Source organism: Tachypleus tridentatus, chromosome 7 (assembly GCF_004210375.1).
Source record: "Tachypleus tridentatus isolate NWPU-2018 chromosome 7, ASM421037v1, whole genome shotgun sequence".
Lineage (NCBI taxonomy): Eukaryota > Metazoa > Arthropoda > Merostomata > Xiphosura > Limulidae > Tachypleus > Tachypleus tridentatus.
In genome coordinates, this window is record NC_134831.1 from 137,675,969 (window position 1) to 137,687,884 (window position 11,916).

The 11,916-nt window shown below is 32.0% G+C and overlaps 1 protein-coding gene across 1 annotated transcript; it reads left to right on the forward strand.

The window, feature by feature from the left end:
• Nucleotides 1-3,204: 3,204 nt before the first annotated feature.
• On the forward strand, nucleotides 3,205-5,456 carry LOC143256692 (cuticle protein 10.9-like). Its single transcript, XM_076514243.1, has 3 exons — nucleotides 3,205-3,356; nucleotides 3,564-3,683; nucleotides 3,910-5,456. The coding sequence occupies exons 1-3, from the start codon at nucleotides 3,348-3,350 to the stop codon at nucleotides 4,258-4,260; spliced, it is 480 nt and encodes a 159-aa protein (XP_076370358.1). The 5' UTR covers nucleotides 3,205-3,347; the 3' UTR covers nucleotides 4,261-5,456.
• The last annotated feature ends 6,460 nt before the right edge of the window (nucleotides 5,457-11,916 follow it).

Sequence of the window (11,916 nt, forward strand, 5' to 3'; positions counted from 1 at the left end):
AGTAAGTGACAAAGAATAGACAAAACTGTTATAAAGATTGGAGAAAGTAACAAAGAATGAACAAAACTGTTATAAAGACTGGAGAAAGTAACAAAGAATGGACAAAACTGTTATAAAGACTGGAAAAAGTAACAAAGAATGGACAAAACTGTTATAAAGACTGGAAAAAGTAACAAAGAATGGACAAAACTGTTATAAAGACTGGAGAAAGTAACAAAGAATGGACAAAACTGTTATAAAGACTGGAGAAAGTAACAAAGAATGGACAAAACTGTTATAAAGACTGGAGAAAGTAACAAAGAATGGACAAAACTGTTATGAAGACTGGAGAAAGTAACAAAGAATGGATAAAACTGTTATAAAGACTGGAGAAAGTAACAAAGAATGGACAAAACTGTTATGAAGACTGGAGAAAGTAACAAAGAATGGACAAAACTGTTATAAAGACTGGAGAAAGTAACAAAGAATGGACAAAACTGTTATAAAGACTGGAGAAAGTAACAAAGAATGGACAAAACTGTTATGAAGACTGGAGAAAGTAACAAAGAATGGATAAAACTGTTATAAAGACTGGAGAAAGGAACAAAGAATGGACAAAACTGTTATGAAGACTGGAGAAAGTAACAAAGAATGGATAAAACTGTTATAAAGACTGGAGAAAGTAACAAAGAATGGACAAAACTGTTATAAAGACTGGAGAAAGTAACAAAGAATGGACAAAACTGTTATAAAGATTGGAGAAAGTAACAAAGAATGAACAAAACTGGTGTAAAGACTGGAGAAAGTAACAAAGAATGAACAAACTGGTATAAAGACTGGAGAAAGTAAGTAACAAAGAATGAACAAAACTGATGTAAAGACTGGAGAAAGTAAGTAACAAAGAATGGACAAAATTGTTATAAAGACTGGAGAAAGTAACAAAGAATGAACAAAACTGGTGTAAAGACTGGAGAAAGTAAGTAACAAAGAATGGACAAAATTGTTATAAAGACTGGAGAAAGTAACAAAGAATGAACAAACTGGTATAAAGACTGGAGAAAGTAAGTAACAAAGAATGAACAAAACTGATGTAAAGACTGGAGAAAGTAAGTAACAAAGAATGGACAAAATTGTTATAAAGACTGGAGAAAGTAACAAAGAATGAACAAACTGGTATAAAGACTGGAGAAAGTAAGTAACAAAGAATGAACAAAACTGGTATAAAGACTGGAGAAAGTAAGTAACAAAGAATGGACAAAACTGTTATAAAGATTGGAGAAACTAACAAAGAATGAACAAAACTGGTGTAAAGACTGGAGAAAGTAAGTAACAAAGAATGGACAAAATTGTTATAAAGACTGGAGAAAGTAACAAAGAATGAATAAACTGTTATAAAGATTGGAGAAACTAACAAAGAATGAACAAAACTGTTATAAAGACTGGAGAAAGTAAGTAACAAAGAATGGACAAAACTGTTATAAAGACTGGAGAAAGTAACAAAGAATGGACAAAACTGTTATAAAGACTGGAGAAAGTAACAAAGAATGGACAAAACTGTTATGAAGACTGGAGAAAGTAACAAAGAATGGACAAAACTGTTATAAAGACTGGAGAAAGTAACAAAGAATGGATAAAACTGTTATAAAGACTGGAGAAAGTAACAAAAAATGGACAAAACTGTTATAAAGACTGGAGAAAGTAACAAAGAATGGATAAAACTGTTATAAAGACTGGAGAAAGTAACAAAGAATGGATAAAATTGTTATAAAGACTGGAGAAAGTAACAAAGAATGGATAAAACTGTTATAAAGACTGGAGAAAGTAACAAAGAATGGATAAAATTGTTATAAAGACTGGAGAAAGTAAGAAAGAATGGATAAAACTGTTATAAAGACTGGAGAAAGTAACAAAGAATGGATAAAATTGTTATAAAGACTGGAGAAAGTAAGTAACAAAGAATGGACAAAACTGTTATAAAGACTGGAGAAAGTAACAAAGAATGGACAAAACTGTTATAAAGACTGGAGAAAGTAACAAAGAATGGATAAAACTGTTATAAAGACTGGAGAAAGTAACAAAGAATGGATAAAACTGTTATAAAGACTGAAGAAAGTAACAAAGAATGGATAAAACTGTTATAAAGACTGGAGAAAGTAACAAAGAATGGATAAAACTGTTATAAAGACTGGAGAAAGTAACAAAGAATGAACAAAACTGTTATAAAAAGTGGAGAAAATATCTTATAGATCCTTAATGGAAGTAAAATAGAAAATGATAAAGAACAGTGACGTATTTAGGAAGCAGAGGACATTCAGTATCTGATTCTGCATATGCGAATTCATATAGGTTGAATTTACATTTTTAGGTACAGTAGAGAGCAAAATCCGATCATATTATAACTCCCCCATGGCTGAAAGAGTAAGCAGGTGTGGTTTGAAGGGAATTCGAACCCGCGACCCTCAGCTCACCAGTCGAGCATTCTAACAACCTGGCCATGCTAGGCACAATCGAAAAAGAGAAAAGAAACAGAAAAAAAAAGATGGTAAATACGATTTATAAAATGGGAAAAAATAATTTTAAGCCTTGTAAACACAGATTGTAAACGGAAAAATACAGCAGAAAAGAAGGGTGAATGAGATTCTGGAGACAATTAAACAAAAAATACAAAGGCATCAAATGTGAAAGTGAAAAACACCACCAACACGGTAGGAGGAGGTATCTAGGGTATAAAAAGGCCTAAGTATTTGGGTGAGAAGGTTAGGTTTTTTTTTTCATGTGCATTTCTAGGTGCCTACAAAAACCTTATTTCCGGTACCAGTGACTGACTTATAACACCTACTCGGTATATAAGCCTTTAATAGGTTTCTAATTTATCGAACTACTATTATATTATACACACGAATGATATTATCGAACGCTAATATAAGTTTTTTGCTTTGTTAAATAAATAAATAAATTTATAGTATTTTCAAAACAACGATTCCCTGAAAGCTTGAGAAAGTAATACTTAAAGGTATATGCTAAATATCAGAGGAAATATTTGTGTTTTTGTTGTTGTTTTTCAATGTATATATCGGAAAGCCTATACTCTATTTATTTTTTTATTTTTTTTACTTTTACTTCTGGTTAAAGAGAGCAGCTTTGGACCAAAACCCTTCCCTCGAGGTAAACTTTCACAACATCAATCTTGGTGCATCATTATATAGCTGTTTTATATTTTTTCTAATCTTTCTTTGAACCATTTAACGTCACAAACTAGGCCAAAAATCAGTATAAAAGAACTGGAATGTTCAACAATCTTCAGAAAAACCTGAAAAAAAAACTCACTTCTTTACGTTCTGAGTTGTATCACCTCACGAACAACTAAGATGCTCAAGGTAATGAAATACTATAAATGAATCTATTTATATTATGTATATAATACTAGGGATGTGTTTATATACTTTAACGTGTTCATAAAACTATACTTCTCACTATTAGACACGTTTTGAAAGTTTCATTATGTAAGAAATAAATGTTTTTAAAAAAGCGACCTAAATGCAGAAATATTCAATAAGTTACAATATTATTATTTTTCTTTCCAGCTCCTCGTTCTTTGCATGCTGGCTGCAGCTGCCTATGCTGGTTATCCATTCTACGCCGCCCCAGCTGTCAAGGTTGTACATGCTCCCGTCTACAGCTATCAACCTAAAGCTGTCGTTGCTGTGAGTTCTAATTTATCGTATTTTTTTTTAAAAAAACTGATTTATAAAGTGTACTGATAATTTGTTTATGTCACTATAAAATAATTTAATTAGCAAAAACATAATTTAGTTGTTAAATTCCATCTTATTATAATAAAAATGCATGGGAGAGATTATTAGTATTTTACTGTCATATTAAAAATTTTATGTAAAACATACGATAAACATTATACACATGTGCCACCAGGAGAAACCCGAGCCTTATGACTTCAGCTACGAAACTAAAGACGAAGATGGTAACACCCAATCCCGTCAGGAGTCCGGAGACGGATCTGGTGCTGTTAGTGGCAGTTTCTCCTACACAGACGCTAACGGGCTCTTCCGGCGAGTAAATTATGTGGCTGATGCCGATGGTTTCAAGCCTTCCATCGAGACCAACGAACCAGGCACCGCTAACGCCAATCCTGCTGATGTCCAGGTAACAGCTCAGGAACCTCCTGCAATCCAAGTCAAGGCTGCCCCAGTTCACAAAATCGTCAAACTGGTCCATGCTCCATACTACCACGCCCCCTTGGCTTACGGCTACGCTCACGCCTAAATGTAAAATAACTCATTGCACTGAATATAAATGTTTCTAACCCTAAATGTTTGCATGAAAAAAAAATAATTTATTTAAAACTGAATTAAAGCTGGCTTTGTACTGTCGCTGCTCAGCATATTGTTTAAAGTATAATATGCTTGTTATGTGGATATAATTTTATTTATAAAACATGCTACTGTATAACTGAAAACGATATATTAACGCTATTGCTGTTTGTATGCTATTTTACACATTATATATATTTATGTATTGTTACTTTCCTACGCGTTGAGCACTTAATTCATTTCATATATAAACAAAAATGCTGTACAGACACAGCGAATAAAAATGTTTGGAAAAATGTGATAATTTGGGCAGTATCACATTGTTATTCATTATCTTTGTTCTATAAAACCTCTCAAAGTGAATTTAAAATAGACTTTTCTTTAAAATTATGAAGTTACAAAAAGAAATGTTATTACAAAAGATTAATATATCTATTCATAACCATTACACATCAATACTACTTTATTAAAAATGTAAATGATAGAAAAAGACAGTTTGTAACAACCATTACTTTATAATTCGTTCAAGCATTTGAAATTACATTATCAAACTTACACATCAACTGCTCATATAATCCTCAGTAAACTACAGCATATTATACGTGTTACTATTTTGTTTCAAGATGTCAGTGAAGTCATATTTTTTCTAGCTGTTTGTTTTTGTATTGATGGAGTGTTTATTTGTTTGTTTTGTACTTAAGCAACGTTGGGCTATCTGCTGTGTCTGATACAGTGAATCGAACCTTTGATTTAACGTTATAAGTCTCTAGACTTATCGCTATTCCACCAGAGGACTGGATAGAGTGAAATATCGTTTATATTTTTACACATAATTTTAGATACTTGGTATCAATAGGAGAAACACATAATGACCATGTCATGTTATTGACTTGTACCATCCATCTAGGTCCGGAAGCAAATGGTGAAACCGTAATCAGTTTCTGTAATTCTACAACGATAGAGTAGATAGTTAAGTTATTATTCTTGTCTGAATATTATCAAATCTCGCTTTACAGAATGACGATTACTTCGTTCCTTTTCTGAAATAAATGACAGAGATAAATGTATTTAAAATAAACTTAGAAAGAATTCTTGTCTCAGAGACTCAGCGGTAAATCCTCAGGCATTAAAATTGGTTTCGATACCTGTGATAGCCTGTTGCGTAGCTTTGCACTCTACAATGAACAATCAAAGAGAAAGGACTTTAAACAACACGAAATATGTATATATATATATATATATACATACACAAATTATAAGTTAATCAGTTTAGGTCTGAGTAAATCCTCAAGTAAAAGGAATAATCTAAACTAACTGTACTTTTGGTGCAAAATAGAGACATGGCTTTCTCCCGATAACAAAAACAATAGACACATGGCTTTCTTCCGGTAACAAAAACAATAGATACATGGCTTTCTCCCGGTAACAAAAGCAATAGACACATGGCTTTCTCCCGGTAACAAAAGCAATAGACATGGCTTTCTCCCGGTAACAAAGACAATAGACGCATGGCTTTCTCCCGGTAACAAAAACAATAGACACATGGCTTTCTCCCGGTAACAAAAGCAATAGACACATGGCTTTCTCCCAGTAACAAAAACAATAGACATATGACTTTTTCCAAGCAACAGAAACAATAGACACATGGCTTTCTCCCGATAACAAAAACAATAGACATATGACTTTTTCCAAGCAACAGAAACAATAGACACATGGCTTTCTCCCGATAACAAAAACAATAGACACATGGCTTTCTCCCGGTAACAAAAACAACAGACATATGGCTTTCTCCCACTAACAGAAACAAAAGACATATGACTTTCTCCAAGCAACAGAAACAATAGACAGACGGCTTTCTCCAAACAACAGACACAAGCGCAGAGACTGAAGTGAGTATAAATATGATATAACAAGTATGAAGATGTCGCTTTACCACTGTTTACTATTTTGAGATTTAAGACACGAATTTAGTCCAAGTTAACAATGAAATGGTGATTATTATTTACATTCCGATATATACTCATCTATGATCCATAAATTATTAAACACTCACGTTCAAAATCTACTTCAATATCTTAATTTAAGAAGTAAACCGCGTGGTTAATTTAAAACGTAAATTGTCGATAAAGGCTATGCTACAAGTTTGTGAATTTCCTCTAACGTAAATCATAACTCTACAAACAGAGGTAATACTTAGACCGACGTCTCCGACTATTATTCATTATGATCTTTTTTTCGTTGATTTAAAAATTGTTCTTAAATACCTCTTCAAAATGTGATAAATACCTAAATAATTTAATATATATTTAAAATCCTTATACAAAGAAAGGGCTCAGTCGTATTTTTGCAACAAAAAGCATCTTTCAAAATAATTTCCAATTAAATATTTCATTCAGGCTTAGCTGTTGTTGTGGTTGGCTCATTTAAAGAACTTTGTAAAGATGTTATTCGCACCTAGACAGATGTACGTAGCAGAATAATGTCATTTAGTGTATACGATTGATTGATCACCTAAAATCGTTTATATTTATGATAGCTAAAATCAAACGTGATAATTTTGAAAGCCAGTTATTCTGATATATCATTATTTCTCATTTAAACACACCTGAGTTCTCCACGTAGCTGTATAGAGTTAAAACACATATAGTTTGTTAAAAACTGGGAAGACATGGCAGCGCAATGGGAAACCTACAAAAACATGGACAACATTAGGGTGGAGACGCAGATCTCTGCTCTACTTATGGGGTCACACTGATTTCAGATCAGAATCAGTGGATGTGGATCGAAACGATGACATGCAGTTCAGCCCAGTTACTATTGTAAACGTTATACAAGCCTGCGAAACACCAAAATATTGTATTAAAACTGACTACAAGCATTTTCTGTGTAGCTTTTACATAAATTGTATTCAACAATATTCTTAGTATTTTTAAATATTATTTCATTATATACATATATAACATAAAATGCGATATTTGAACACGGCATATGTACTTTACATTAAATAGGTAACCGTTGTTGGATTTTATTTGAAGTATGAAGCTTTAAAAATAGGCTATTTGTACTCAGAAGTTGAAAGATCGAGCTTAGAGTTTTAGCGTTATAAACCCTCAAGCTACCCGTTCAGTCATTAGAAGACACATCTATAGATAAAACAATAAATGAGTCAGTCGTTAATCGTATATCAAAACTTTGGATCGTTTAACTGAAGTATCTACTGGTTCTAGCTCATCCTAACATTGAAGAATTTATTTTTTTCTAGTTCCTTCCAACACTGAGGTATCCACTGGTTCTAGCCCCTCCTAACACTGAATTATCTATTGGTTCTAGTTCCTTTTAACACTGAAGTATCTACTGGTTCTAGCTCATTCTAACACTGAAGTATCTACTGGTTCTAGCTCATCCTAACACTGACGTATCTACTGGTTTTAGTTCCTCATAACACTGAAGTGTCTACTGGTTCTAGCTCATTCTATCACTGAAGTATCCACTGGTTCTTGTTCCTTCTGACATGATATTATTTTTTTCTTTAGGTTTCTCATATTACTAAAATGTTGTTATTTAAATTTTAAAAAATACACATAAGTAAATTAAATTTTAAAAACTTTACAACAGTGTAACATGTATGCTTCTTTACGTGTTTAGGATCAGCGAAAATAGAACATTTTAACAAAATCACTACACAGTCTTTGTTTCTATATTACAAAATTGAAGTTAAAGGAAACATAATGATGTTCATGATACAATATTATCAACATTAAGTGACTTCACAGCCAACAATATTCAGTCTTTTTATCAAAAAAGCATTGTTGGGAAAACTCAAGTTCGTAGAAAGAGAATTAACGAAGTACTAAAATGAAGATAATTTACACAGACGATCTAAGGACATGTTATAAACATTAAGATCAGTTACATAGACGATCTAAGGGCATGTTATAAACATTAAAATCAGTTATATAGACAATATAGAGACATGCTATAAACATTAAGATCAGTTACATAGAGTGTATTTTCTTTTAGCAAAGCCATATCGGGCTATCTGCTGAGCCTACCGAGGGAAATCAAACCGCTGATTTTTAACGTTATAAATACATAGACTTATCGCTGTACTAGCGGAGGGCAGTTACATAGACAATCTAAGAACATGTTATAAACATTAAGATCAGTTACATAGACGATCTAGGAGCATAATATAAACATTGAGATCAGTTACACAGACAATCTAGGGGCATGTTATAAACATTAAGATCAGTTACATAGACAATCTAGGAACATATTATAAACATTAAGATCAGTTACACAGACAATCTATGGGCATGTTATAAACATTAAGATCAGTTACATAGACGATCTAGGCGCATTTATAAATATTAAGATCAGTTACATAGACAGTATAAGGACATGCTATAAACATTAAGATCAGTTGCATAGACAGTATAGAAACATGCTGTAAGCATTAAGATCAGTTACATAGACAATCTAAAAACATGTTATTAACATTAAGATCAGTCACACAGAGTGTATTTTTTCTTAGCAAAGTCACATCGGGCTATCTGCTGAGCCCACCGAGGGGAATCGAACCGCTGATTTTAACGTTATAAATACATAGATTTACCGCTGTAGTAGCGGAGGGCAGTTACATAGACAATCTAGGAACATATTATAAACATTAAGATCAGTTACATAGACAATATAGAGACATGCTATAAACTTTAAGATCGCTTATACAGACAGTATAGGGATATACTATAAACATTAAGATCAGTTACATAGACGATCTAGGAGCATAATATAAACATTGAGATCAGTTACACAGACAATCTAGGGACATGTTATAAACATTAAGATCAGTTACACTGACAATCTAGGGGCATGTTATAAACATTAAGATCAGTTACATAGACAATCTAGGGGCATGTTATAAACATTAAGATCAGTCACACAGAGTGTATTTTTTCTTAGCAAAGTCACATCGGGCTATCTGCTGAGCCCACCGAGGGGAATCGAACCGCTGATTTTAACGTTATAAATACATAGATTTACCGCTGTAGTAGCGGAGGGCAGTTACATAGACAATCTAGGAACATATTATAAACATTAAGATCAGTTACATAGACAATATAGAGACATGCTATAAACTTTAAGATCGCTTATACAGACAGTATAGGGATATGCTATAAACATTAAGATCAGTTACATAGACGATCTAGGAGCATAATATAAACATTGAGATCAGTTACACAGACAATCTAGGGGCATGTTATAAACATTAAGATCAGTTACATAGACAATCTAGGGGCATGTTATAAACATTAAGATCAGTTATATAGACAATCTAGGGGTATGATTACCACAGATTGAATTTGGAGGATTACGTAACTCTTCGTATTCATATTTTGGGAGAAGGTGAAAATGACAACTATGACGACTAAATATTTCAAATATTCGCAGATAGCTAAAATTTTAAACAGATTTTCAGTAGTTTTATATTAAATTCCTTAGTTATACCAAACGACTACCGAGGGCTCTAGTTCTAGGATAAGAACTAGTTATTCTTCCGATTGTTTTAAAATGTTAGGTTTAATGTTAGGACATTGTATGCTAACCAACAAACAATATATATTTATAGGATTTCTCGGGGCATACAGTATATTGCTTGGTTAACATTCAAAAAAGTGAAATAATATGTTGGATAACGTAATGTTTTTATAAGCCTATTTTTTTATTGTTCGTTAACATATATTAAGGTTAAAGAGTATAATACTTGCATTGTACAGTGCATCGTTAAAAATATTTTAAGAGACCTTCGGATTAGTGTTATTCTAAGTAAATGTGAAATGTAAACCCAAACAGTTTGATCTAAAGACTGTTTTAATATAGATTATAATTTCCGTTAAAAAATTGCAATTAAAATGCTACGTTCATTCAATGATAAACTTATAGTGAATGTTTTATCTTTTCAACTAACATTTTTTGACCCCAACATTCTTTTTTAATACCTATAAGTAGGTATAAATTTCAATTTCGTTTTATTAAGGCTTAGTAAAAGTCTATTTAATTCATAAAATTCTAATCTCTAGTTTTATCTTTTTACCCCAGTTTTCTTGAGCATGCCCAGTGTACTTATTTATAAAACACGTAGTGAATACAAAACAAGTTAATTAGCTCTTTGTGGTTCATGGCAGTTACAAGTTATACACTTTAGTCTATATGCTTATTTAAAGTTATATTTTCCTAAATATATTCGAATTAAAATTGGGGAAAAAAATTTAGATTCTAAAATCTGCTTTCAAACATCGTCCCGTTCATAAAATATCCACAATATCAGATTGTGGATTGCATAATTAGGCCTTGGTAGCTAGATACTTTTGACATAAATCCTAGATTTCATTCGGAATTAAAACAAGCGAAAATAAGAACGGCTAAGCGATTAGTTTGCAAATATGAATATAAATAAGTTTCATATCAGAAAAAAATAATGTGAGCAACCTAGACTGTTAGATGTGGCAGTGTCACTAACAAAGTTTTTTCTTTTTTCATCACCTACGTTATATATATATATATATTTGCATCTGAAATACTTAGGTTATAATTACACTGAGAAAGAAAACGTTTCATTTTTTAACGTTAATTTTCGTGCCATAACCTTCTCAGATGTGCGTATAATCTTATGCTCAACCTTGTATAAAAAGTGAGAACAACTTTAATATGTTTTGGACAAGACTGAAAACTTTTTATCAGCTAATGTATGTGTAATACCATTAAAAATTGATTAAGGAACCGGTTTTTTATGATATTTGAGACAAAATTAATCAATTTAATTAAAAGTAACGACCCTAAAATCTTAAGAAGAAATTGATTCTCTGATTGGTCGGCCTTAAATTCTGACGTCAAGTAATTATTCAAAGCTGATTCAATATGATGAAAGAAATTTACACGTCAAGAAACTCATCTGCTTCATTATTTCAAACAAAAATTTGAAATAGAACAGTATCCTGGTCATCACAAAAAAAAAGCAATGGCTCAGAGTCACTTAATATTGCTGCATTTTAATTTAAATAAACTTAAATGTGTTTTTTATTTGCTTCAGTTAATTTTTAATGTTTATAATTCGGTGAAATTCAAACGTTATTACTGGACTAACTTCGTCGTAAACATAGAAATAGTCTTTCAGAATCTCCTCAAAGGAATTCAGTTCACCAAAAAAAATAAGAAACCAGATTCATATTTTGCGATTTACCAAACTGATTTATTTAAATCACCCTTGCTTTTCTTTTGCTACCGAACCAGTTTCTGTCGACCCCTTAAAGAGACAGCAAGGAAACCACGCCTTTGCTGGACTGCAAAGATAGGTCAAACTCCACCCAGAGGCAACAGTCTCATCATGAAACATCAAGCATGTTCCCTAGGCGTCTCTGATGAAACCTTCACATATCCTAGATTCCAGCACACACAAACACTTTCTAAAGTCTTTCAATAACTAACCTGTGGGCATAATAATGACTTAAACGAAAACATAACAACAACAAAATATTGTTAGAATGTTCAAAATCCTTTGTTACAGAATATACCAACAAACATACTTATAAATTAATTACCTTAAAATGTT

What these genes read in the sequence shown, in the direction of transcription:
- LOC143256692 (XM_076514243.1), top strand. An exon ending in AACCTAAAGCTGTCGTTGCT is followed by an intron (nt 3,684 to 3,909) that starts GTGAGTTCTAAT and finishes ATGTGCCACCAG; the next exon opens with GAGAAACCCGAGCCTTATGA.